At 47.7% G+C, this 26,949-nt stretch overlaps 2 protein-coding genes and 1 long non-coding RNA gene across 4 annotated transcripts in view; 2 read left to right on the top strand and 1 right to left on the bottom strand.

Moving 5' to 3' along the window:
- The window catches only part of LOC135318613 (uncharacterized), a 28,855-nt gene extending 6,991 nt beyond the window's left edge, over positions 1–21,864 (bottom strand). For both annotated transcript variants that reach the window (XR_010376836.1, XR_010376835.1), the window contains exons 1-4: positions 21,666–21,864; positions 21,044–21,169; positions 10,520–10,654; positions 6,079–6,224 (exon numbers count right to left, since the gene is read on the bottom strand). This is a non-coding gene — a long non-coding RNA (uncharacterized LOC135318613). The remainder of the gene's footprint in view (positions 1–6,078; positions 6,225–10,519; positions 10,655–21,043; positions 21,170–21,665) is intronic.
- Positions 1,209–5,709, top strand: CDSN (corneodesmosin). Its single transcript, XM_010978156.3, has 2 exons — positions 1,209–1,326; positions 3,520–5,709. Exons 1-2 carry the CDS (start codon positions 1,242–1,244, stop codon positions 4,941–4,943), a joined length of 1,509 nt encoding a protein of 502 aa, XP_010976458.3. The 5' UTR covers positions 1,209–1,241; the 3' UTR covers positions 4,944–5,709.
- C19H6orf15 (chromosome 19 C6orf15 homolog) lies at positions 8,448–9,717 on the top strand. Its single transcript, XM_010978154.3, has 2 exons — positions 8,448–8,526; positions 8,759–9,717. The coding sequence occupies exons 1-2, from the start codon at positions 8,448–8,450 to the stop codon at positions 9,634–9,636; spliced, it is 957 nt and encodes a 318-aa protein (XP_010976456.3). The 3' UTR covers positions 9,637–9,717.
- Positions 21,865–26,949: the final 5,085 nt, after the last annotated feature.

Raw genomic sequence — 26,949 nt, 5'->3', positions numbered from 1 at the left:
AAAATGAATTAACACAGAACATAGGAAACTATCCCCCTCCCCATGTTTTAAAATGCGCTGCAATTTTCACGTTCAAAATTTTATGCATCTAAATCTAAAACAAAATTATATGGAATATCTTAAGATATACAAACTGATAATAATTGACTGTATTTTTTACTCTAATAGGAGCGAATGACCACATACTTGAACAAAGTTAAAATACTATTTCTTTATAATAAATGTGATGAATGATTTACTTTACTTGTGTCTTTTCTTTAGTTGATAAATACAGCATATGCAATCCACAACCCAGGCACGAGCTGGCTGCTTCCTGTTCGCTCATCCAGGCCAGGCGGCCAGCTAATGGGCGGCAGGGCCACCACCTTCCCATTTAGTCTCATTAGCCTCTTGCTCACCCACTGCAGTCAGGGTCACCCCGGGGGAGGGGCTATGAGTGGCCTGTGAGTAACCCAGGCCCAGCTATGACAGGGGTCCCCAGCCCAGGCCTGCCCCTGGGCTGAGGCCCTGGTGTCTAGCACCTCACCTGCTGTCCCTGGAGCACCCCCCGGAAGGGAGAGGTCAGGGAACTGGTTTTGGAGTGCAGACTCTGAAGGCACACTCACTGATGGAGCACATTATAGCTGTGTGGCCCAGACGGTACTTGGGCAGTGACAGCAGTGGGGCACTCAGTTTGGGGTGCAGATCTTTATATCTGGAGGAGGACAGCGGAGGCTGAGTGATGGATGGGTCCCAAGGAGAAGGGCAGATCTAGAGGCTGTGGATGGGAACCCAGGTGGGGTTAACCATGTGGCGGGGTAGGGGCTGCAGCAGGTACCTGGTGTGGAAGGGAAAGTTGAAATGTCCATGTCTTGTGCATGGAGGAAGGATAGGGAGTCAGGCAGGTCAAACCTGGGGAAGGCAGGAGAGTGAGGGAGCCAGGCACCTGGGCCCCTTGGTGAGAGTGGCCGCCCCAGAGTGGGAGGCTGTAGAGGCAGAGCGCCTGGTTCCGAGTTAGGCAATGAGGGGCAGGCCAGCCAGGTGGCCCCGGTACCCCAATGGCAGCCATCTCTGCTGCTGAGTAGGCAGATGCTCGAGCTGATTACTTCAGCTCCTCCCGGCACACCAACTTCCCCCAGGCACCTATCCCTCCGCCTCTCCTCCCCTCCCCACATGACTCCTGACCAGAGAATGTCCAGCCCTGGCATAAAGGCCCTGGGTGTCCACGAGCTGCTGTCAGTCAGAAGGCCGCAAGGTCCAAGATGGGCTCTTCGAGAGCATCCCAGATAGGGCGTGTGGGAGGGCGAGGGATGCTGGCTCTGCTGCTGGCCGGTCTCCTCCTGCAAGGTAGGAGTGGGGGACCCTGGGCGCAGGGAGAGTGGGGAGAGAAGGGAGGGAGGGATGCAGACACTAGGTCCAGGAAGGCTGGAGGGAGCTGGGGTTGGGAGGGATGCCACTGTGTGAGGAGCATCCTGGAGGGGACCCAGCCAGCTGGGAGGGGGCAGCTCTGAAATCTGATGCTTGAGTCTGGGTTTTGCTCGTCATTGCCTTGGCACCTCAGGCAAGTTAAAATTTCTGAGCCTCAATTTCTTCTACTTTTCCTTTTTTTTCTTTTTTTAGGTTCGTACTTATAAAACTTTATTGTCTTAATCCATTTATTATCACCCCTTTGAAACTTAAGCCCTGCAGTGTAGTCTCAGCTGCACTGGTGAGCCCTGAGTGACAGATTCACTGCTTTACGGCCAGCCTCTGTCCATGGTAGACAATTGTTTGTAGTGGGTTTTGCTCTTTCCTGAATGACTGTAACAAAAGTCTTAGTTTGGCTGAATAACTTATTTTGCTTCATCCACTAACTTGCTTTATCTTAGCTGAGCTTTGCTATTCAAGAGCAGGAAGCTCTGGATTTCTGCTTCTGGACAAGTTTGTTTATGAGCCTTTCCCGCCTCCACTACTGCTTTGTCTCCCTTTACAAGTTTCTGTGGTGTGTAAATCTGGTCATTTTTACTGACCATTACTGCAGGCCGAATTCTTCCCTATAAACCTAGAATTTTGTAATCTGGGTGAGCCTCTGTTTCTGAAATTCTAAAATGAGGTAAATGTTAGCACCTAGCTGCTGTTTCTCTGTGAGTCTCTAATTAAATAATGGATGCGACAGTGCTTTGGAAATTCTAGAGGGTTATATAATGTTGGTGGTGGTTGTTATTATTAGAATTAGTATTATTATTAGAGTGCTAGAAAAGTGCATATTTAATACTCATAATAACTGCTACCATTCATAGAGCCCCTTTAATGTGCCAGACACTGAACTAGCACTTTAAATACATCAGCCCTTTTGATTATTAGAAGAACGATTTGAGAGATTTCTTATTCTCACTCTACACACGAGGACACAGGGGTTTGGAGAGGGTGGGAAACTGACTCAAGGTCACAAGTTAGAAAGCGGTTAAGCTGGGATCCAAACCCCAGGCTGGGTGACTCCAGGGCCTGTGCTGTTGACACTGGTGATCTTGCCCGTGGCCCCCCAGCAGGCTGTGTGGCCTCCGGGGAGTAGAGAGGACAGCGGGGGTGCTGGATGATTCGTGCAGCCGAGTGGAGGGGGCTGCAGGCAGAGTTGGGGGTTGGTGTGGAGGTGGAAGCATGGAATTTCTTTTTAAGAGTGGGAACTTCACAGATTGTGGAGACCTGGTTGTAGGTGGAGGGGTCTAGGAGGAGTGTCAGTAATAAGTCTTAGTGGCTAGTGCTCAATGTTTTTGTAAAGAACCTTCTGCAGAGATGATCACATTTAGTGCTCACAGTAACACCGCGAGGGAGGCAGGGCAGATCCAGCCTCTCCAATGTACAAGCTGAAGTATGTGGCTCTGTCCACGCCCCTGGGAGCTGAGAGGGTTGAGGTGCAGAGCAGAGGGAGCATGCGGGAAAGTGAGCCTGGGTTAGGAGCAAAGGGTCAGTTCAGGAAAGAAGTAAAGGCAGGAGTGGCCAGACGTGGGCCTGGGGACAGGCAGCTGTGTGCTGGGATGACTGGGCGGGGAGAGAGGGCAGTATAGAGAGGCCAGTGGCCTCGGAGGAAGGTTTCATCCCACGGTCCCTGGGCTGGGCCAGGAGAGCAGGGGTGGCTCAGGGTGAGGTGTCTGGTCATGCTGGTACCAGCAGGTTCTGAAGCAACAGTGCATGCCCCTACATCCTGGCCCCCACCCATCTTCCCCTTCCACTTGGTCCCACAGTCTGGCTGGGATTTCTTCCCTTGAGATTTATGCCTCCACCTCCCAGAGGTTGTCCTTTCTTTTAGACCTCTTTGTTCCTGCCACTTCTCTGTTCTCTCTTATCTTCCTCCGAGGCCTCCTGCTTTGGAGCCTCATTTTCTTTTTCTCTGGTAGATGATTGTCTTCCTTCCCACCTCTCCTCTCCTGCCATCTCACTTTCCTTGATTCCCTGGGCTCCTCTAGGGAGAGACCAGAGTAGAAGATGACTGAGGTGGGCCTGAGAGGGGAGGGAGACAGCCCAGCCTCTCTGGCCCTTGCTAACCACTGCTTTCCTCCCTAGGGACCATGGCCAAGAGCATCGGGACCTTCTCAGACCCCTGTAAGGACCCTACACGTATCACCTCCCTCAATGACCCCTGTCTCCTGGGGAAAGGTGGCTCCAGCAGTTCCAGCAGCTCCGTTTCCAGTTCCAGTGGCTCCAGTGGTGGCTCTAGTGGCTCCAGTGGCGGCTCCAGTGGCTCAAGTGGTTTCAGTGGTGGCTCCAGTGGTTCCAGTGGTGGCTCCAGTGGCTCCAGTGGTGGCTCCAGTGGCTCCAGTGTTGTTCATGGTGGTTCTTCAGGATCTTTGTTATTTAAGCCGGGAACAGGGTATTCCCAGATCAGTTACTCTTCTGGATCTAGCTCTAGTCTACAAAGTGCCTCTGCCTCCTCCCACTCGGGAAGCATCAGCTCCCAGTCGGGAAGCATCAGCTCCCAGTCTGGAGGAGGCTTAAGTTCTTCTGTTTCCCAAACCTCCTGGTTGTCCAGCAGCGGTGGCCAAAAGGTCAACTCCAACCAGCGCCCCTGTAGTTCTGATGTCCCTGACTCTCCCTGCAGTGGGGGGCCCATCATCACCAGCTCCCACTCCGTATCTGAGAGTAAAAGGCCTGTCGTGGTGGTGGTGGAGCAGCATGGCTCTGGTGGCCCCGGAGTCCCCTGTAGCAGTGATGGCCTTCCAGGGAAGCCCTGCCCCCCCATCACCTCTGTAAACCAATACGGTAGCTACGAGGTGGTGGGTGGCTCTTCTGACAGTTATCTGGTCCCAGGCATGACCTACAGTGGGGGCAAAATCTACCCCGTGGGCTACTTCACCAAAGATAACCCTGTCAAAGGTTCTCCAGGGGCCCCCTCCTTTGCAGCTGGGCCCCCCATCTCTGAGGGCAAATACTTCTCCAGCAATCCCATCATCCCCAGCCACAGCTCTTCAAGCTCTAACATCTACCAGTCGGGAGGTTCCTCGACCGTTGTGCTCCACCCAGTGGGCTCTGGTGGGGTCCGGCTCTGTGGTGTTGGCTCCAAGGGGCCCTGCTCCCTCCCTAGCTCTGGAGTCCACAGCAGTTCGAGCCTTTCCAGCAGTTCTGGTTCATCCTTCCATCCCTGTGGCGGTGTTTCCCAGGGGCCCTGCTCCCCGCCAGGCACTGGCTCCTTCAGTGGCAGCTCCAGCTCCCAATCCAGTGGCAAAACCGTCCTTCAGCCCTGTGGCAGCAAGTCCAGCTCCTCCGGTCACCCCTGCATTTCTGTCTCCTCCTCATCATTGAGTGGGGGTCCCGTCGGCTCTCCCCAACCTGATCCATCAGCTGGTGCGAAGCCCTGTGGCCCCAGGAGCCCTGGAAAGATCCCCTGTCGCTCCATCCGGGACATCTTGGCCCAAGTGAAGCCTCTGGGGCCCCAGCTAGCTGATCCTGAAGTTTTCCTGCCCCAGGAAGAGTTATCTGACAGTCCCTAAGCTTTTGCCTGTGCGCGTGTGCAGACACACACACACACACACACACACACACACACACCTCCCAGGTGGGTGAAGTCCAGGGACTCAGGCATGGGGTTAGCTCAGTTTGCTCTCCCAAGAGAGCTGCTCTACTTCTCCCATCACCCTGATGTGGCAGACTCCCTCTTATCACCTCTTTTTTCCTTATCTCCCCAAATTGTAGACTCCAAATCCTTTTCCTCATTTTCCCCTACTGCTTAGATTCCCATTCTCCTGCAGTGCCCTCCCGGCCAGATACTCACTCCCTAGAATTTCCTCTGCGATTTCTTTGAGGTGATACGGTCCATCTGCTAGCCCTACCCATTCGGATTTTTGAATAGGAAACTCCTGATATGTCTGAGAGTAACTCTGATGCCTGGACAGGTCACCCCTCCTCCCTGGCTTTGCCAAATAAAGCACAATCCAAATGATTATTTGGAGACAATGACCACCTCTTACTGATTTCACTTCGCCATCTTGTCAACCAGTGTGATAATGCTATTGGGTTCTCGCACTCCCAATTCCACTTCCACTCTCCATTATAGAACTCATCACACCTTCTGTGAATCCGCAACACCTCCCTTATCTCTCAATGTCTCCATCTCAGTCCCCCTTCCTGGTTGTCACTTCCCTCAATGCTCAGATGCTTCCCTGTGTGTGGGAGATACCAGGGCACCTGCAGAGACTGGAGCAGGCTCCCTATTCTCTCTGGATCCTGGACGGACACCTCAATAAACTATGTGACCTACATGTAGACCTTTTGCCTTTGTGGAGTCCTGGGTCTCCCCTTACCACCTGGGTGATGTTCTCTCATGCCTCTCAAGGTTCCATGTTCCCCATTTTCATTTATAAGTTGGCCCAATATTTCTCATATATCTTACAGTTCCTTCCACAAGGGAGGAGAATAAATAATAAATATTTGTTGAACTGAAAACAAAGGTTGCCTAATCCTCCTAGATCCATCCTCCCACCTCTCCTCTCTCTCATTGCTCCAAGAAATCCATTCTGTCTCCACTCCCTATTCACCCTGGGGTCCTCCCCTCTTTTTATATAGGGCCCTAATTACTTCTTCCCCTCCCCATGAGGCTCCTTCTCCTCTACCATTAGTTTGCCTCACCTCTGGATGCCATCCTCTCTGGGAGTCTGGAGCATCGATTTTCTGGGTTTCTGGGACACCTGGAACCTTGGGAAGGCTGGAACACAACAGCCTAGACCAGATTCCTGGTGACTGAGTAGGAGCCCAGGCGAGTGTTGTTCAGGGAGCTGTGGGTGGAGAGAGTAAAAGACAGAGAGGATGGAGCATGACAGTGTTTGCAGCCAAGCATGGTGACTCATCGGCCTACATCTGAATGCCCCAGCCCATGGCAGAACAGAGCCAGCAGTGTCCTCTCCACCTTCACACTCTTGCTGCCTGTGCTGCGTTCTAGAGTGTGCGCCAGCAGAGCTGAGGGGGCAGGGCCCTGGAGTGAAGAAGGGCAGGTGGCCTCCATGGGAGAAGACAGAGAAGGTGGACAGGGTGCGGAGGGCCATACAACCATGTCCTGGAGACAGGCCAGGGAGACAGGGAGGCCGAGGAAGTTCTCATACCCCAAGGAGGGGAGAGTGGGCTGTGCTGATCCCTATCAGAAGGACCTCACCCCAAACATAGGCCACCTCTCAGAGCCTCTGCTTGGCTTCAAATGAACTGACCCCTACCCTAAGATTTAACTCATTCTCTTACTTGGATGTGTTAGCTTGTCTCAATTTGGACTACTGTTGAAATTTGAAGTCCCCAACCAATAGAAATGTATTACATTAACCAGAAGTGACCTGGAGCAGCTAAGCCAACCTGCAGGGTTGACTGAAGACAGAAGAGGGCTCCAGATAGTCCTGTGTCTGTCATCATAGTGGAGTCACCCTTGGTCTGGCCTCTGGCCTCTGGACTGCAGCCAATGACAGGAATCCAGGCCCTTAGATCCTCTGGGGCCTGAAATTGTGGGAGGGGTACAGCCTCAGATATGGGGATTCCTTTAATTCCTGGTGTGATCCAGGTCAAAAGGTTTTGCAAAACTGGTGGATATCATCCCAAAAGGCTGCTGCCCTGTGCCCAGTGGCCAGTTTTGGAGAGGAACACTTCACTCTTCCAGAAGCCAGCCAGCAGGGGCTCGGGATAAGGCTGGGACAGTAAAATCTAACAGCTGATGTTTAGACTTCATGCAACAAGGGAAGCCTATTCTGGGTGCGTCCTGGACCCAACAGAGAAACAAAGGCATTTAAACACTTTTCATTGTGAAAATTTCAAACATATTTAAGAGTAGACAAAATAGCTCATAAATCCCTATGCTCTCATCACCCAGCCTTAACAATGATCAACTCATGGCTATTTGACAACAGCGTTTCAATGCCTTCCTTCTACCTGGTTGGAAACATCTGCTCTGTATCCCTCAGTATCTTTTGGATGCGGTGGACATATCTGACCATCTGTGGTAGGCAGAATGGTGCCCCCCACCTCCACCATCACCAGAGATGTTCATGTCCTGATGCCTGGAGACTGAACATATTAGGTTACAAAGCAAAGGGAAGTTCAGGTTGCAGATGGAATTAAGGTTGTTAGTCAACTGACTTAAATAGATTATCTGGGATTATTTGGGTGAGCCCAATGTAATCACATGGGTCTTTAAATGCGAGAGAGGGAGGAAGAGGAGACCAGAGTGATGCAATGTGAGAAGATCCTGCTGTTTCCGCCTTTGACCATGGAGGAGGGGGACCATAAGCCAAGGAATGCAGGTGGCCTCTAGAAGCTGGAAAATGCAAGGAAATGGATTCTCCCCCAGGGCCTCCAGAAAGGCTCTACCAACACCTCAGTTTAACCTAGTGAGACCCATGTTGGGTTTCTGATCTTCAAAATTCTGAGAGTCAATTTGTGTTACCATTAAGTTTGTGGTTATTTGCTATAGCAGCCATGGGAAACCAATACATCATGTCTCAAGGATGGGCAGCAGGTTTATCTCCCTAGACACTGAGTCTCATCTAGGAGTAGCCCCTCAGATGGCAGCCACTTCTGTAGCCCAGAACTTCCTGCAGGTTGAGGAATGGAGGCAATGGAGCTATGGGGATGCATGAGAAAGGGGTGCTGGAAGAGAAGGATCTGGATCCCAAAGAGAAAAAGAATCAAGTGTTTCTATTGCTCAGAAGTCAGTGAAGTGGGACCCTAAGGTGAATGTCCTTGTGTGCTTGGGGTAGGGAGCCAGGGAACCAGTGGCAGCTAGTGGTGAGCTGTGAGCCAGGACACCTGGGTTAGGAAGGGGTGGGGAGCTCGAAGAAAGAGCAGGGTGGGAACACCCAGCTTCCTTGGGTCATTCAAGTGGCACCTGTTGCCACAGAATGAATTAGGAATGGGGGTGGAATGTGGAGATTTATTGTCTCCACAGCCACCGGCTCGGCCTGTTTCTGATGTCCCCAGCCCCACTAACAGGATAAAGGGCTGGCTGTCTCGGGCCGAGGGAGATGCAGAGCAATATGCAGGGCTGTGTGGTGGGGAGTTGGGCTCCCTTGGGCCTGCTCCTGGTCTGTCTTCATCTCCCAGGTATGGAGGCTGTGCCCACCCTTGGGCAGAAGGGGACTGGGGGCCTCAAGGGAACTGAAATTGAAGGAAGGGGTAAAGGTAGAGGGTGTACACTTGGATCCCCCAGGGAGGTAAGAGTTGGCAGAGGGGAAGTGAAGGGACCTGAAGCAAAGGGAATCAGGGAATCAGGGAAGGGAGGGCATTGGGACCAAGCATCTGGTCCATTGGCTGCCTCCTCCTCCCTTTTCCTCAGGCCTCTTTGCACGGAGCATCGCTGTGATGGAGGAGAAAGTTCCCCAAGACTTGGGGATCAACTTGTCTCTGCTCAGACAACCTTCCCTGACCAGCCACTCCAACTCCCAACAGCCTCAGCCCAGACCAGACCCTGGGCCTAATAATTTAGCAAGGGTTCCTCTGAAGCCCAATGCTTCCCCATCATACAGCTCTCAACCTGCAGGAGGTTCTGGGGTGCAGAGGTGGTCCCCATCGCCCTCCGTGGATTCCTGGCCCTGGGAGGACCTTTGGCAGATGATGGCTGCTGCGGCTGAGGACCATGAGGGGGAAATGCTGCCTGAAGAACTGTCTTACCTTTCTAGGGTGTTTGCCCTCCCTCCTGGCAGCGGTCCTTTGCCTGCAGGGCCAGCTGCACACTCCCCAGGCTCCTCACCTAAGGCTCCACTCCTCCAACAGGACTCTGAGTCTAGACAGCCACCCCGTTCTAATGCACTGGGAGCCCAGGGAGGAATCTTTGCCCAACACCCACTGTGGTCTTCCATCAACAGGATTCGACGGCCACTTCTGCCGGGTCACCCCTGGGGGACCCTGAATCCCAGTGTGTCCTGGGGAGGCGGAGGTCCTGGAACTGGATGGGGAACAAGGCCCATGCCAGACTCTGTGGGAATCTGGGGTCACAGTAATCAATACCCAAGTACCAGTTGGGGGAATATTAATCGGTATCCAGGTCCCAGCTGGGGGAATGTTAATCGGTATCCAGGTTCTAGCTGGGGGAATATTCATCTACACCCAGCTATTAGTCAACTTCCTCCCAGAGTTCTCCATCCTCCTGGGTCTACATGGAACCTCCCAGCTGGCTTCCCCAATCCTCAAAACCCTGGGTCACAGTGGAGTTAGGGGAATGACAGAGTGGGAGAAAACCCTACGGTAGAAGTCCGAGAAGGGAGTCCTGCTCCCTCCTCTTGCAGTGTGAGCGAAATCAAGACCCTATCAGGTGTTTCCTAGCACCATCCCCTCTTTCAGCTGCCTCTCCTGACTCCCCAGTGCCGATCCCCAATAAAGCACAAGCATTTATGGAATCTGCTCCTTCTCAGTGTCTTTGTTTCTGGGTGCAAACTGAAGTGAGTTTTGTCCGTCCCCATTTTCTTTTTTTAAAATTATTTTTTATTATTTTTGGGGGGTGTGATTAGGCTTATTTATTAACTTATTTATTTAGTGGAGGTTCTGGGGACTGAACCCAGGACCTTGTGCATGCTAAGCACGCACTCTACCACTGAGCTATACCCTTCCCCCTCCCCTCCATCCCCATCCTCCGACACTCTCTTGCCAACTCCATCTTTTGTAAAAGTTCAAAGCCCAGGTGTCTGAGGGTGGAGCCCACATAGTCTCACCTGGGCCAGGTGGGAGACCTGGTTCCAGAATTGTCCTGGAATCTGGAAAGGGGAGGAGGGGCAGCAGGACTAACTGAGATGCCACCTGTGGCAGAAGGGAAGGAAGTTGGTACCAGGGCCAAGTGGGGAATGAACGCCCTTTGATTCACAGAGACACAGAGGGTCAGAGAAAGTCACTCTGTCTATGCTCATCTTTTCTTCCCAGAGAATCATGCTTCTTGGAAGTGGAGGATGCATTGATCTCCTCCCTTACACGCATCACTTGGTACATTGTGTCCCAGAGAACCACAGACTTTGGGCATTTGCGGAACAAATAGCAGACCTCAATAGAGGAAGAAAAGAAGGGGTAAAGGGACAGGGAGAGAAAAACTTGGAACGAATAATCCTACCTGCGGCGGCATTTGATGCTTTTATTCCCAAATGATGACATAATCTCTCCTTTTGGTCATACTGCCTTCCATTTGGCTTTCCCAGGGGCTTGGCATCCTTGTTCAGGAGTTGAAGTGAGGTGGGGAAGGGTCATTCTAGGAAATGGAAGTTAACGTAAGCCGGCTGTGGGTGATGGGGTTTCCGAGGGTAAGCTCCTGGTGGCTGCCCAACGTCTTCCCTGTGCTGTGTGTGGATTTCACCAGACTGGTCCAGGTGTATACACCCTCCATATAGCCCCAGGTCCCGGGAGTTGGGCAGGTTGTGGGGGACAAAGAAGGAGGATAAACACCAGAATTGGACGGATGGGGAGCCGTCTGCCTGAATGTGAGGTGGGTGTTCTCAGAGAAAATGCTCCTGTCTGGTGTCTGTCATGACGCTCCATCCTATGCTAAGAATTCCTTCATGGGACACCTTCCCATCACCAACCACACGGCTGTCTATCACCTCAACCTCTTCTCCCAATTCTTTCCCACTCTGGACTCTCAGTTTCTCTCTGTCCTTGGCCAAGCGGTTCTGTTTTCAGCCCCTGTCTCTTCCACAAGCCCAAGCTCATTCTCTTGGGCTTGGTCTCATTTCTCTGTTCTTCTTTCAGGCTGTCCCCTCTCCCTAGTTCACTCCTATTTGCACTTTAAAATTCTGCATTGGCACTCCTTTCCTCTGTTCCCCACACATCCCAGAGCGCAAGCACCACTGGGAAGGGACTCAGTATTGTACACAGCTGCACCCCCAGCACCATGGATAGTGTCTGGACACCGAGTCAATCAGTGCACCCTCTTTCTTTCTGCAACTCCCCCTGTTTTCTCGTCTTCCACCTTATTCCTGAGCCACAGGGCTGCACAAAGACTCCCATCTGTCCTGCTGCTGTGGGCTTCCCAGAACCTCACTGACCTCTCCCTACAAACTCCACAAAGCCCTTCTAAGCTCATAAATGCTCTGTACACGCCATCCTTGAAGTTTCCTGGATATCTGTGAGGAAGGTGTTGGTGTTATAAGGTAAAAAAACAGAGATTTTTGCTCAGAGAGATTAAGCAACTTACACAGGGTGACATAGCGAACAAGTGACAGTCAGTGACTCAAACCAATTTTTTTTTCATTATCTGTCCAGGGTGTGTTCAAGGATAATATGCAATTAACAAAAACCCGTCTAATTTTTACTGAGTACCTACTATGTGCCAGACTCTGGACGAGGTGCTTTGACACACACCTTTCCAGCTAACCCCCACAGCAGTCGCATCGGGGAAGCATTGCTGGGCTCGTTATACAGGTGGAGTTACTGAGGCCCAGAGAGGGAAGGGAGCCAACACTGACAGAGGTAACTCTGAGCAGAGGGAGTGGAGTTCATCCTCTCCTTGGTGCTGATGGAAGGCTCCGGGAAGCTGTGGTCAACCCCAGCAGAGCCCTGTCTTTGCTTTAAGGTCAGCTGCTGCTATTAAGAAAAAAAAAGCGGAACTGGTCAGTAATCTGCGATATAATGAAAGTCCTAAGTTTTGCAGTGGGAGCTGCTGCTGGTGTGCTGAGTTTTATGTTTTTGTTAGTGGCTGACCGGTGGGAGTGGTGGCTGGAGTAGCAGGAGTCATTTCTCCTGTCCCAGGAGGGACGGTGTGGCAGCAGAAAGAGCCCTTGTGCGGAAGTTAGAAGACAAGGTTCCCCTTCCATGTGCCCACACAGCCTTCTCTGCTGTGTCCCATAGGCTGGTCATTTACCTCTGTGGACCTTAGTTTTCTCGTCTGTAAAACAGAGTAAAAGCAGATGTCTACCTCGCAGCGTTGTTATGAAGTTTAATTAAGAAAATGATAAACTGCCTTAGAGGCTGAAAAATGGAGCAGTTGTAAGAGCTTGATTATAACGCAGGACGTTGTCCCAGTGAGGCAGTCCTGGCGGCACCACAGACAAGGAGCGCTCTTAGCCCGCAGTGGGCTTGTCTCTGAAGTGGCCGAAGTTGACTTCACAGCTGATTGGGTTTTTTAAATTTTAATAATACATTTTATTAAACTTAATATTCCAAAATAGTATCATTTCAACATATAATCAATATATTTTTAAAAAAATAAATGAGATTTTTTTACATTCTTTTTTTCCCATAGTAAGCCTTTGAAATCTGGGGTAAGTACAATTTTATACTTACAATGTATCGCAGTTGGGATGAAAAATTTGAATTGGAGATTATTGCTCTGTATCTAGATTTCAAAAATTTACAGTTGAAAAAAAGTAAATTTGTAGACCTAAGGAATTCCAAACATACTTAAAAGTTTTTCCAATTATGGAATCGAGTATCAGTTTTAAAATTTAACATAGAAATTAATGACATTATGCTAAGTAAAAGAAATCAGACACAAAAGGTCAAATATTGTATGATTCTATTTATATGAAATGTCCTCAATAGGTTAACCTATCGAGACAGAACATAGATTGGTGGTTGCCAGTGGCTGTGGAGCGCAGAGTCAGGAGGAGAGGGGGGAGGGTATATCTCAGTGGTAGAGCGCATACTCAGCATGCACCAGGTCCTGGGTTCAATTCCCAGGACCTCTATTAAACAAACAAACAAACACACACAGCTAACCACCCCCACCCCTGCCAAAAAAACAAAAAGAGTGAGGAGTAATTGCTCAATGCATATGGCGTCTTCTCACAGTGGACTGTTGAGTGTGGAATGATGCTTCCCCATGGGAATCACTCAAGAGAATCATTCCAAGATCAAGAAGGGAGAGTCAGCTTCTCATTGAAATATTTCATTCCTCAAACAAACCTTCTTGCAGAGGTCTTTCACTTACACACTTGCTCTCGGGTGATGATAATAATAGCTTCCTTTCTTATATATTTACCATGAACGAAATGTGTTACAGGATTACCTCAATTCTCACAGCAATTCTAGGATGTATTTACTCTAATTATGTCCCTTTTACAGGTGAAGAAATTGAGGCTCAGCAAGGTTAGGTAACTCACTGAAGGTCACACAGCTAGTAAGAGATGGAGCTTGAGTTTTGTCCCACTTAGAAACTGCAAGCTCAGGTGGGCAAACTGTACCGAGCAGGTGAAGGCGAGGTTCTCCAGCCCCCACAGCTTAATCGCCACCTGGAGTCCTTCCTCTGCCAAGTCCATTTTCACCCGTCTCCATGTCACCTGAAGACTAGCAGCCAGGTTTTGGTTTTGTCTCTCTCTCCAGACCAAGTGCCTACCTCCTGTGTTCCTCTTATTATTCCGTTGGAAGGTTGTCCCCTAGTGTCTTTTTCCACCTCTTTCTAGGTCGGCATTCTCCTTTTGCTGTCAGAAAACTGGTGAACACATCCAGAAGACACTGACCTTTACAAACCCATATTGTCACATGTGAGAGTGAGCACACCAGCCCTTGGGAAGGTCGGTCATACAATGTGTGGTCCTCTGTAACTGGCCTCTTTCACTTAGCACAATGTTTGCAAGGTTCAGCCATGTTGTAGCAGATATCAGTACTTCATTCCTTTTTATCATTGAATTCTTTTTGATTTCATTGTTTCGTTGTATGGGTGCAACACTTTACTTATCTACTTATCAATTGATGGGTAGTCTGAGCTGCCTCCACTCTTAGGCTATTACGAATCATGCTGCTATGAACATTTGTGCGCAAGTGTTTGTGTAGACATATATTTTCATTTCTCTGGAGTATATATCTTAGGAGTGGAATTTCTGGGTCATAAGTTATCTCCATGTTAAGCTTTTTGGGGAACTGCCAAACAGTGATGTTCCAAAGCTGCTGCACCGTTTCATGTTCCCACCAGCTGTGTATGATGATCCCAATTTTCCCACATTCTTGTCAACACTTGTTATTATTTGTCTTTTTATTTTAGCCAGCTTAGTGGATGTGAAATTATATCTTACTGGGGGATAACTCTTTTAAGTGCATAGATTTTAGGATTTTGCAACCTATTTTCTTCCCCTAATATAACATACTTAAAAAAACCCTCATGACCAGTGTTACATAGTATGTTTCTTTCTCATTAAGATTGTCTGATTATTAGCATTATTAAATCTTATTAATTCTTATTTTATTATAATTAGTAGGGCAATCTAGATTTTTAATCTTCTCGGAGATGAGGAATTAGGCTGACTTTATTAGCTCTCTTTTTTAGTGGCTTTTTTTTTTTTTTTTTGGTTAATTTATTGCCTTAATACGTACTATGGAAACCACCTTCTCCTTCATCCCTGCCTCAGACATCCTCTCTTGTCAGATGTTCCTGTTTCTGCTAAAGTTCATTCTCAGAGTGGGGCTACTTGGTTTTCTCACAGTTGCCTGCATTTTTCTTTTCTCCTTACGTAGGTGAAAGCAAGCACCTATCTCTGCTTTATAACCACACATATAATTAACAGAAGAAACAAAACGAACAATTCCTTTTTGATTCAAATCAATTTTTAATAACTCCATCCTTTCTTTTCTATTACAGATGTCTTTTGTGAACTTTATATGAACTTTTATCTTTCGAGTATCATAATGATCTCATGGCCTTTACAGCCACAATTTACTGCAATTAACCATAATTACCATTCCTCCTCCTCATCTTTCTTCTCATGCTCATTGACTCAGGATGAACAATGGAGATCCTTTAAATTGGCTCCTTTGTCCTTTATAGCACTTTCCTTGACACTCTTGAAGGCATCCTGGCTTTCTGGCAACAACTGAACATTCAAGATCTGTCCTGAGTCTTTCTTTCCCTGAGACATGGAATCAGCTATCATTGGAGACTTACTGATGGGTTCTAGTTTCTTTAAGTGAAAAATAGTATTTGAAACAAAAACGAGGTGCTGGGGGTCCACATGAGAATTGTGGTAAAAATCCTACCTCCCTTGTTGGCCACTTTTAAGATAGACAATTACATGGAGTTTGTGAATTTAACATGATACGTGTTTTGTGTCCTATTTTTGTGAGACTGTGTGGACCATCAACCACAAAGACGTTCAACATCACCAGGAGACTGAAGGGGAGAAACACAGCCTGGACCAGGTTGTGTGCAAGAATGAAGTGGAGGGACATGCGGAGGCCAGTATAGATGTGGGCGAGGTTGGAGGGTGTGAATTGGGTAGCATTCATCTAAGGTAAGATTAGGAACCAGGGCCAGTTCACTGCGGAGATTCTGGAGTCATCAGATTGGGATAGGATGAAGGGTTCAGTGATTTTTGCACCTGGCTAGGGCCTGTTTGAGCTGAGGATGGGAACATATTCAACCCTGTTATGGGTTGAATTGTGTCCCCCCAAAAGATATGTTGAAGTCCTAACCTGTGGTACCTATGAATGTGATCTTATTTGGAAACAGGGTATTTACAGAGGTAATCAAGTTAACATGAGGTCATTAGGGTAGGTCTTAATCCACAGGACTGGTGTCTTTATAAACAGGAGGAAATCTGGACATAGACACACACAGAGGGAAGACCATGTAAAGACACAAGGATCATGTCATCTACAAGTCTAGGAATGCTTGAGGCTACCAGAAGCAAGGAGACTGGCATGGAAGGATGCTATCTCACGGTCCTCAGAGGGAACCAACTCTGTTGACACCTTGAGTTCAGACTTCTAGCTCCAGAATGGAGGGACAACAAATTTCCATTGTTGAAGCCACCCAGTTCGTGGCACTTCATGCGGCAGTTCTAGCAACTAATGCAGACCCTTTAACTTCACCTCCTTCACCTGACACCCCTCCAGCCTTTCTCCATCACCTGAGTTGTTGCCAGTTACCTGCAACTCAGTGCAACAGACTCTAAGATGTGGGTTCGTCACCAGTTGTGGGTTCTGGCCAGCAGAAGTCCCACCGAGACGGAATGAATTACTCAAGACTCTGGGGAAGTCAAGAGAGCAAGAGGGAGTCAGGAGCCAACTCCACGAGCCTCTCAAATCTCTCATATTTATTGAGTACAGTCAAAGCAGGAATTTAGGGAAGGACAGGGTGGGATCACAATGAGTACAAAGGCTTTGTTTATTGTTGGTGTTTGGCTCAAGGTTAGAAGACCCTTTTTGGTGAATCATAATCGTGTTGAGCCTTTCAGCTTACCAGGGCGGAAGGTATGAGAATCAGCTGCTTGACAAGATTTTCCTGGACTCAGGCGGCTGTGCCTGTCTTAGGTTGCCCCCTCAGGGGATCTTACCTGTCATTGGCTAACCAGCCTTCTCACCTCTGAGTCTGCAGCTTCTTACCATTCCAGCCCAAGGCTGTTTTGGGGATAGAAGACTAACAGCAGGCATGCCCAGCGTTTACAGCTGGGGGCCTGGGTCATTGCTAAAATCTCAAGGCAGGTACTAAGCACATCTTCTTTAAGGAGGTAAGTGGCTGGGATTGTTACAATTTGTTAACCCAATCATGGGCTCCCACACTAAGATACTTTCTCAAGAGCAGGTTACATTATCCACTCATTTAACTATTAACATTGCACATTTACCACATCCAGGTACTGGGGCTCCAGCAGGGAACATGACTCTTGGGGTGCTCTCCTCCTGGAACTTCTCCAGGCTACTGGAGAAGGAAGACACATCACATGGTTACACAAAGAATACTGAATCTAAAACAGTGATGTGCTAGAGAGCAGGGCAGCCCTGTGTGAGGCGCTGGGAGATGGTGGCGGGGCAGGAAACTTCCAGGCAGAAGGAGCCATGGGGAGCCCTGTGGGGCAAAGCCTGGGGCATCTGCAGAACCAATGGAAGCCTGAGGGCCACAGAGAGGGGCCGAGGGGAGGTGCCAGGGCAGATCCTTGGGGCTTGTAGGCCCTCTTAGAGATCTGGGGTTCTATCCCTATCTGAAGAACCATGGGAATTCAGAGTTTAATGCAGGGGAGAACACATTCACCTTTTAAGATAATTTCTCTGAGTGGAGATGGGGCTGTAGGGGAGTGTGGGTGAGCTAAGGGGTAGATTTGGGTGACAGGGGAGCTTCAATAATGTGAGAAAGGGGTACCGAAAAGGGCTTCACGTTTGCTGGGTGCTGACTCCAGCTGGGCCAGTCACTTGGAGAGGAAATGACTCCTCAGATGGCTCCGCAGAGCCTTGCACAGTGTGTGCTTTATGTACAGGGAGGGGCTTTTGTTTAATTACTAAATTTGTTTCCTGTTTGTGTCCTTCTTTCTCACATGGGGATCCTCACGGCCTCCAGCCTGGGTGGCTCCAGCCACCTCCTGATCGGCCTCCTCCCCACAGGCCCTGTGTCCTCCAGCTCATCCTAAGGGTCAGCTCAAGCTGAGGAGAGGGGAGGATGGGGAGGTGTTGTTTAAAAGGCATAAAGGTACAGACTTTCAGATTTACAGGATGAAGAGAGCTATGGCCATGGAGGGTGATGATGGAATGTGATGATGGCTGCACAGCAATGTGAATGTTTTTAGTATCACTGAACTGTACACTTAAAAAGGGTTAAGAAGGTAAATTTTTTGGGAGGGGTGATTAGGTTTATTTATTTATTTATTATTTTTAATGGAAGTACTGGGGATTGAACCCAGGACCTCATGCATACTAAGCACGCATTCTACAACTGAGCTATACCCATCCCCTAGAGCTGACTTTTAAAAAAGTTATATTATATTAAAATACACATCATATAAAATTTACTGGGGGGAGGGTATAGCTCAGTGGTAAATACGTGCTTAGCATGCATGAGGTCCTGGGTTCAATCCCCAGCACCTGTTGGCTCTAGTCAGACCACTCCCCTACCCAAGGGTCGCTAGCACCAGAGCCTGGGGCTTGCACTGAAGGTCATTCCCAAGTGGCCAGCTGCCCCTCTGGATGCTGGCTTCCTCTGCTCCTCACCCTCATCCCCGGGCCTGGCTCTATGTTGGGCACACAACACTGGTGCAATGTCTTTAGAACCAATGAATACATGCAAGTAAGCAGCAGGCCCCCTGCCCAGCCCTTGAGCCCATGGCCACCCAGCACCCTCGCACCTGTCATCCACCCTCCTCTTTGCTTATTAAACGGTCCCTTCAACCACTGAGATTTGAGATTCCAGTTCTAGAGATTTGAACAAAACCTGGGGAATCCTGGGAGGTTCCTGGGGAGAGAGCAGTGAAAGTTTGTTTGGTTTAGGGAAAAACTTAAGATACTGATTAACCTTTGATGCTAAATAAAAATACAACTTTAAATAAGTTTGTTAAAAATCTAAGGGCAACCACAAATTCCACTGGAACTTGAAGGTCCATATTTAAATCACTGGAAGAGCTGAAACAACCACACTGAGAGTAATCCTTTCAGTAAAAAACAGGAAAGAAAAAAAAATACCCAGAAAAAACAAAATATAGAGACATACAGCTTAATCTCTTTTAAACAGTTCATTCGTGGAGAAAGTTGGGTCAGGATGTTTTTCAGTGGTTACTCCCTGGTGGTGGAGTTTCTCAGCTTTTTACTTTGTAAACACAAGCACCGTTTGAACTTTTTCAAGGAGCATAAATATACGATACTAGATTTATAATGAAAGCAAAGAAACCAAACCAACAAACAAGCCAACCGGTCTGCAAAGGATTCCTTGTCCCCGAAATCTTTCTTGACCCCTCACTGAACTCCCCTTCCCTGTGCCTTTCTCGTGACATTGAATAATTATGGTTGTAACTACTATAACTAGTGAGCCAGGCATAAACCCTCCAAACTTCAGTTTCCTAATCTGTAAAATGGGGATAGTCAGAGTGTCCATGTGATAAAATTGTTGAGATGACTCAATCAAATAATTGCATGTTAAATGCTGAGCATAGTATTTGGCACAATAAGAACTCAGTCAACTTTTGCTGCTGTTACCATGACTACAATATACTCTAATTCCATACAACCTTCAAAGGTAGGCATCATCAATATTAGAAATGATGAAAATAAGGCTCAGAGAGGTTTAGTAACTAGTCTAAAGTCACACAGCTAATAATGGGCCTCCTGGGAAGTGAGAGGAAGTTCATCACCCATGAGTGAAAACTGGTGAATTTGCACACAGTGAATGAGAGGACCATCTGGGGGAGAAATCACAGATGTGCTGAGGAAATTCGGGAATAATCAAGTCCAATCCAAGGGTAACACTAGGAAGCATGTCTGGTTGGAGACTATAACTCAGGAAGGAAAAACTGGTATCATGGTCCTGTGCCCCATCTGAGGAAAGAATGTGGCTGCAGCAGGGGGTGTCCTCTATGGGATCGAGGAAAGGGGGACCCAGGGGCCAAGAACTGTGAGCTGTTTAATTGCTCCCTGTGGGGAGACAGGCTCATTCTGGCTATGAATATTCTTCCTGTTGTAACCTACTTATAAACAGCAACATTCAATGGCTATGTCAGGTGTATAATACACTGAACTCACAGTCATGCTCTATGTATCAAAAGGTGGGTGGAGAAAGGAACTTCTTATGTCAATTTGAGGAAAGAATATGTATGCCACCTATACTGTGATTACACTAGAATCTCTCCCTGACTTAAGCCAGACCAACAGCACAGGCACACAGACTGCTTTGCTCTGAGTGATTCTGCCTGAACACAGTACCACCAGCTGTCACAGGGACACTGGAAGAAATGAATAAAACCTATGAAACTTGTACTTACGATAAGGATGCGTTGAGATGCTGCTCGCTTTATCACACCACTTCCATGGGGACCTCCTCATCTCAAGGGAAGCAACAGCCATGCATCTCCTGAGACTATGGACTCTTTTTACTTTGTGTACGTTGGGTGCCATGTAATGACTGTGTTTCCTTCTTTGAATTGGCTGCTAGAGAGCTCAGTTCCAAATTTGTGATCTCCCTCCCGGCATGATGTTTATACTAACCTAACTCTTGGTTTTGTCTGATTTTTCTAACTATTTATTTTCCCTAGTTGTAATTTTCTATTGTTTAAGCTATTTTCAATTATGATTAAAACAACGCTGGTATAAATGAACACTGTATTTATTCCAGGACTGGGGTTCATTGTGACCTGGATGAAATGTTCCCAAAATATCCACCTCTCCTGATTTTGATTTCTTGGTCACCAAGCAACATTCTGATTGGCAGTCGGCCTCCCCTTCTAGGAATCCTGCTACTAGGAGGTGGGGGCACCCTGGATTCCACCTCGGGAGCTAAACGGTCCCACACCAGAGATCCAGCAATATTTTGTGCCTGTCCCATTTTCTTTTCTGGGAGTAGAGATTGTTCTAGAGTTCAGAAGGGAGCTTCCTGGGCAAACGCACAGTGCAGCCAATTCTCTTGCTTCATTTTATACAAGGCAAACCCATCTGTAATGCTTTCCGGGGGAAGATAAGGGGAAGGAACCAGCACTAAGGAGAGTCAGAGAGTACCAGGCAGCTTACTGTATGAACATATTTCATTCTGGCAGTAGTAGCGGTTTACCTGGAGCAGGTTAGAGCAGCTTTCTCTCTCTTTTATTTATAAAATAGAGATAATAATATCGCCTCCCAATTTGCATGAATTAAATGAGATAGCCCATGTAAATCATTTAGCACCGCTGCTACAACTATTGCCAAGACTAGCCATTAATTATCATCGCTGTAATTCTATGAGGTGGGTAAGATTACTCACGTTTTGAAAAAGGCAAGTGGGGAAGCCCGCGCTCCTGTAAGTCCGCGGTCTTCCACTAGAGGGCAGGCTGAGGCAGGGGAATACCTGAAGGAGGCTCCCTTTTCCGTAGCTTTGTTAACCAGGAACCTGCGGTAACAGTGGGGAATGACAGCAAACATTGATGCTCTTGTTGAATAAGTGTGAGCCTCTAAAGTTCTAGAAGTACTAGCCAGGGTTCCATCTCCATCTTCCCCTCGCTCTGCCCCTGAAGTCACTGTTCAGTTCAAGGTCTCTTATGGTCTTTGTTTCTTTCCCTATGACTCACCGTGACATCTAAATTTAAGTCAATAAATAAGTAAGAGACAGCATACCGAACCTTCCCACCACCTCCCGCGCAGGGCAACTCAGATTTCTCCTTTAGGCCGACTTAGACCCACGAGCTCATTTGATCTCCACCGCAATAATTCCGGTGACGACTCTGGCCTGGAGCCCTGCCCCTTCCCCGCTCTTCCCCCCTCCCCCTCGTGCTCCACGTCCACCCCGCAGCTCCTATGCAGAACCTTCTGGTAATCCAGGGGGCTTGGGGAAGGCGCGGTGCCCTTCCGGGTACAGGGCTGGCAGCAAGGAAACTGTAAAAACTTACCTTTAGGGAACGGGGGTGCACCACAGGCAGGCACGGAACCCTGTCTACTGACTTCCTTTTCTCCCAGATTCAGAACTCCCGAGTCCAGGCCACCTCCCAAGCTTCTTCCCCAAACACACTCCAGTCTCCAGACCCAAGAAGCAGCTGCAGCCATCTCCGTGCTTCTACCTAAGGAGTTTTTGTTTTCCCGCCACGGGTAGCGAAGGCACTCGGGACTGGGCGGGGGCTCGCACCGGGGCGGGGCCGGGCAGCCTTGGGCGGAGCTGGACCGCTGGGTGGCGCTGTTTCTCTCGGTGAGATACCGGGTCTTCCGTCGGCTGTTCTACCTGCCCGGCTCCGCTCCCTTGCCTCTTGCTTCTCCTTCCTCGCCGCTTCTTCTTCTCCCTTCTCCCTTGCTCTCCTTTTCTTTCCTTCCACTCTCACCCTCAACAGTTGAGGGGTTTAGCTGTGCTGGCCCAGGGCCTGGGGATTTTACCTTCTCTGAGGCGGCTGCTTAGAGGGCCTGTGACCCTGTGGGTGAGGCTGCGGTGAGAGGCCACGACGCGGACGACGGAGGACGAAACCGGGGTCTCCTCTCAGGTTGCTGCCTCGGGGAGTTCCACGCGGGGCCCTCACGGCGAACACCCCACCTGGAGGAGACACGTGCTTGTGAGTTCGAGCACACACGGTTGCGTCCCTGTACTTCTGTGCCCATCGTAAAAGATAATAGTGTATCTCTGCAGAAGGGGCTTGATCCATGAAGAATAAGGATTACCCTCAAGGCCTGGAGTATACTGACGTTTCCTGTTTTAATGATGTTTTCCGCCACCTACATACATTAGGAAACCCACTGAAGTGAGATATGTTCCTCATTAAAAACGACCCGGGGCAGGGGTGGAGTGGGTATAGCTCAGTGGTAGAGCGCATGCGCAAGGTCCTGGGTTCAATCTCCCAGTACCTCCATTAAAAAAAAAAAAAATCCGGTTAACTTCTCCCATAACTGCTAAATTGACTCTTTAGCTCCCCTCCCTGATGAGGGCATACCCCTGAATTAATCCTCTAACATCCATCAGTTCAGATCTCTATGGTGACAGTCTGTAGGAACATTTCCATTCCTTGACTCTCCAGTGATTCTTAGCCCTTCACCAGCAAACCAGACCAGAAAACTGCAGTCTTGTGCCACAAACATTGGCTTGGATTGGTCTCAAAGCACTTCCTCCTCAAAGGGCGATACTTTGAAAACTATGAACCTATTTTGTTAGTGACGATGGAACGAGATTTCTTGGGTGTCAAGTTCCAAATCTACCTACTGTAACTCAATGCACAGAGGAAAGAAATGTATTGGTTCCCAGTTTTGAAAATGTACTATAGTACCTGAGATGTTATCATTACAGTAAGCTGGGTGAAGAGTGCATGGGACATCTCTGTACTATTTTTGCAATTTCAAAGCAAAAGAAGGAGGGAAGGAGGGAAAGAGAAAGAAGAAAAGGTGGAGAAAGAAGAGGGGCATTAAAAATATGTCCTTAGGGGAAAATTTGATAACATTAAGGAAAAGGTACTCTATTCCTGACATTTAGCTACGGCTCTATTGTGGCTTCCTGCTTTAGTGAACTGGATTAATGAACATGTGTGGTTGCAATGACTTTACCTAGACAAGAGGCAGGGATGTGTAGAAGCCATCAGCCTGCCCTGTCACATGCCCCATGAGTCCCTCACTATTGGGCCTCCCAAAGAGAGCCAAGTGTCCTTTACCAGCAGGCGGGGGCTCTGAATAATTCCTATAGCACCAGCTTTCAAGAGTGATTCTGCCTGGAGCGACTGTCATGCCTGTCTCCCTCAGGACCCCAGTAGGCTCACTGCAGCTGGTAGGTGGCTAATGGAGGTTTATAGGATGGAGATCTTGATTATGTCATCTTTAAAGACTTGACCAACATCTGGCGTGGTCTGGAAGATGCCATCGAAGAGCTTATACACACAGAGCCCCAGGAATTGGGGAGCTGAGTCACTTGAGAGTCTGAAAGCCTGAGAGCAGCTGCCTTCTCCTGGGCACAAGCTGAGACTGAGGGAGACTGAAAATATATTGAATCCCCTTGGTCCCCAGGGGCACAGGCTCATTTGTGACCGTAGCAGCCTCATTGGCACCAGGCTGAGGAAGCCTTGGGTTTCTGCAGGGGTGTGAGGAATCAGAGAGGAGAGCAGCAGATGGAACGGTGGAGATTGTAGGACACTGAAATTGACTTGAGTGTCTGCTAGAAATGTGAAATGTCATATTTACCGAAAAGTGTAAGGATACCAGTCTCAGGGTACCAGGGGAAAGGGATAAAAGAAGACAATTTCTTGTCTGTTGGAGAGAAAGACTGAGAGGCTTATACATTTATGAGAGGCGTCCCTACTATACATTTGCAAATTTTCCATGATGTGGGAATGCCACTTTTTTTTTTAAGAAACTGTCCTTCTCTTCTCTGAATTATTTTCTAAAAATTTTTTAACTTTTTAAAATTTTTAACTTTTAATTTTTATTATTATTATTTTTTAATGGTACTGGGGATTGAACTCAGGACCTCGTGCAAGCTAAGCATGCGCTCTACTACTGAGCCATACCCACACCCCCAGATGCCACTTTTAAAGAAACGGCACAGTCTGCATGGATTGTGGAGCTTATTCTTAAAACTCAGTATATGTCTTAGTGCTTTACTGTATATTATCTCCCAAGTGTGTTTTTGCTTATTTGACTATTTTAAATTTTTACCAAACTTATACATGCATGGAATTTTAAAAGGCAAAAAGTCCTACAAGACTTATAACAAAAGGCTGTGGTCTCTTAACACTACTTTCGCAATCTCTAATTCTCTTTTCCTAGATGCCAAAATTTCAATGCTCAATTGGTTTTATCTTCCTATTTTTTAATAACAAGTTGTATCAGCCAGGGCTGAGTGCAGGAAATGGAGATTACTCTAGGTATATTAAACAGGAAGGGATTTTACAAAGACTGTTAGGAGCTTTTGAAATCTTTTAGGAGGGCTGAAGGAGCAGGTTCTCAGCTGAGCCTTAGGGAATGATAGCAGAACAGAGCAGATCTATTAGGTGACCCTTTGATGGCTTGTCTATAAATTTATCACAAATTTGTCATCAAATTCTCCTTCAACAGTGTAGTTTTCCTCTCCATTCAAATGCACGATAATTAATTTGTCTTTTTCTTGGACGTAGCCTTCTGTAACCAGGTAAAGAAATTCTCTTTATTCCTGAGGTTTTGGCCCCAAACTCCTATTTCAATCTGGACCTGTTGATCCCTAGGTGTCCCACATAGCTGCCTCTTGGGATGTCCCTTTAGCATTTATATATATATGTGTGTGTGTGTGTGTGTGTGTGTGTGTGTATAAAATGATACTGCTTAACACCTGAAGGTGACAAGAAAAACTCTGGAATTTTCTTGACCCAAGGAGGGATAGGAAAGAAGACAGAACTATTGGTTGTCATGGGCACTGTTTCCACAGCTGCATTGCCATTTTGACTGTCATTACATATAGTTTGATGGACTGTGCTGTGACAAAAATATAACTTTTTCTTGATTTAACAGTGATCTAGGCAGGACAGACAACAATAGCCCCACTTGATAAATGGACAAACTAAGGGTGAGAGAGATTATACACTCTATTAAGGAGCAGAACTGGATTAGAACCCAGGTTTTCTGGCTTTTTCTTTTCTGATGTCTGTTTTCACTCCGTTAACTCATTCACAGTCAAAAAAATGACTGCCTTACAGTTAATGTGGCAAAAATCACCAGAAATCCTACAGTCACTAGAAGAAAAATCCCACAAAGTAGGACACCTGCTCACTACTGGAGCCTCAGTGCTGAAGTCAGTGCCTGTCCCAGAGCTGGCACTTAATGAATGTGTATAAAATGAATGAATGAACGGTGTAGCTGTTTATTTAGTGAGGGAGCAAAGCTCCAGAAATTTTAAGTGACTCATCAAAGGTCATTTGTCATATTTTATAAATTACAAGATGTGTAATAATTTTCACACTTAGTATCTCTTAAATGGGAGTATATCTTACAATCAATAACACGTCATAGTTAATTGACTGTGTTTTTCTTTCTTAGTGGTGCATGAAACAGTGGTATGTTGACAGCAAATGGAGTCTTAGATTCAGTGAAAAATGGTGGCTGTTTGTGGCCATATGCTGGGCCTCAGTGCCCAGAAAGTGCAACACAGGGAGGGAGCTGGGGTGTTACACTATGAGCTGTAACACCAGCCAACTTCCCCTGAGGCACTCAGAAGTAGGCGATCTATTTTGAAGAGAGATGCCAGTCTCTGAGAGGGCTGCTCCCCAGGCCTGGCCACTAGGGGCCTCATCAAGACATTTCATCAGAAAGATACTGGCAGTCTGGGAGCCTGTCTTTGGCCAGGCTATTGGTTGCCATGGATACTGTTTCCACAGTTGCTTTGCCCTTTTGACTGTCACTGCATCCGTACCTACCCCCGCCATTATCTCTTTTCCTTGCTGAATATATATTTAAATTAAATATTCATTCATGTCAATTTAACAGGTTTACCATATCCAGATTTTTCTAATGGTTGATTTTCATTAATGTTGACGTTTATGGTATCTATTTGACTTTACTAGTTAGTTCTGCTTTTTATAATACTTGCAACCCTGTGGTCCAGTATCCAACGCTCCATTATACCTCAGCTCCATTCAAGTTGGGTATCAGCTGCAAGCAGCTAAACACAAGCCGTGAATACTGATGAGGACGAGGAAGAATGGGTCTGTTGTGAGACCCAGTGTGAGAGAAAATGCCTCTGCTCAGTGGGTACGTCTGTAGCTCATTTGCTCGCTGCTCTGAATGGTTCAACTGCTGATGGTAAATGTCACAGCTGAGAGTTCCATGAGTTTTTCTGTTAAGGTTCCCAAATAGGGTGTAGTCACAACTTTTGCATCGTTGTAACGGCCGTGTCCACCAGCTTCCACCAGCCCCTTGAAGGCAGATGCTGTTTATATGACTCTCCACTGTGTCCTCGGAGCCACATATAGTAACTGGCGTATGTGTCCTCATTAAAGATCCGATGTATGGTGAAATGAATCATCACACATCACCTCTCCCGTGCGTAGAGCATAAAAGCTGAAAAACTCTCCTGGGCGGAGAAAATCATAAATACCTTGAAGCATCCTTGACTCAGGGCTTACAAACCCTTGGGTGGAGTCCTGAGCTTAAAACAGAGCGACTCTGCTAGTGTCCAGTCTTCAGGTTATTTCAAGGGTGGGGCCTGAGATGCTGCAAATATTTTAAAAAGCAGAATGCATC

This window comes from Camelus dromedarius, chromosome 19 (assembly GCF_036321535.1).
Source record: "Camelus dromedarius isolate mCamDro1 chromosome 19, mCamDro1.pat, whole genome shotgun sequence".
Lineage (NCBI taxonomy): Eukaryota > Metazoa > Chordata > Mammalia > Artiodactyla > Camelidae > Camelus > Camelus dromedarius.
Note: the sequence above shows the minus strand (reverse complement) of the source record. Positions and strands in the feature narration are given on the sequence as shown.

Bases quoted from the DNA above. Each gene is read 5' to 3' on its own strand.
- CDSN (XM_010978156.3), top strand. From the start codon at position 1,242: ATGGGCTCTTCGAGAGCATCCCAGATAGGGCGTGTGGGAGGGCGAGGG. The intron at 1,327-3,519 runs GTAGGAGTGGGG...TTTCCTCCCTAG, and splicing joins GGCCGGTCTCCTCCTGCAAG to GGACCATGGCCAAGAGCATC.
- C19H6orf15 (XM_010978154.3), top strand. From the start codon at position 8,448: ATGCAGAGCAATATGCAGGGCTGTGTGGTGGGGAGTTGGGCTCCCTTG. The intron at 8,527-8,758 runs GTATGGAGGCTG...CCTTTTCCTCAG, and splicing joins GGTCTGTCTTCATCTCCCAG to GCCTCTTTGCACGGAGCATC.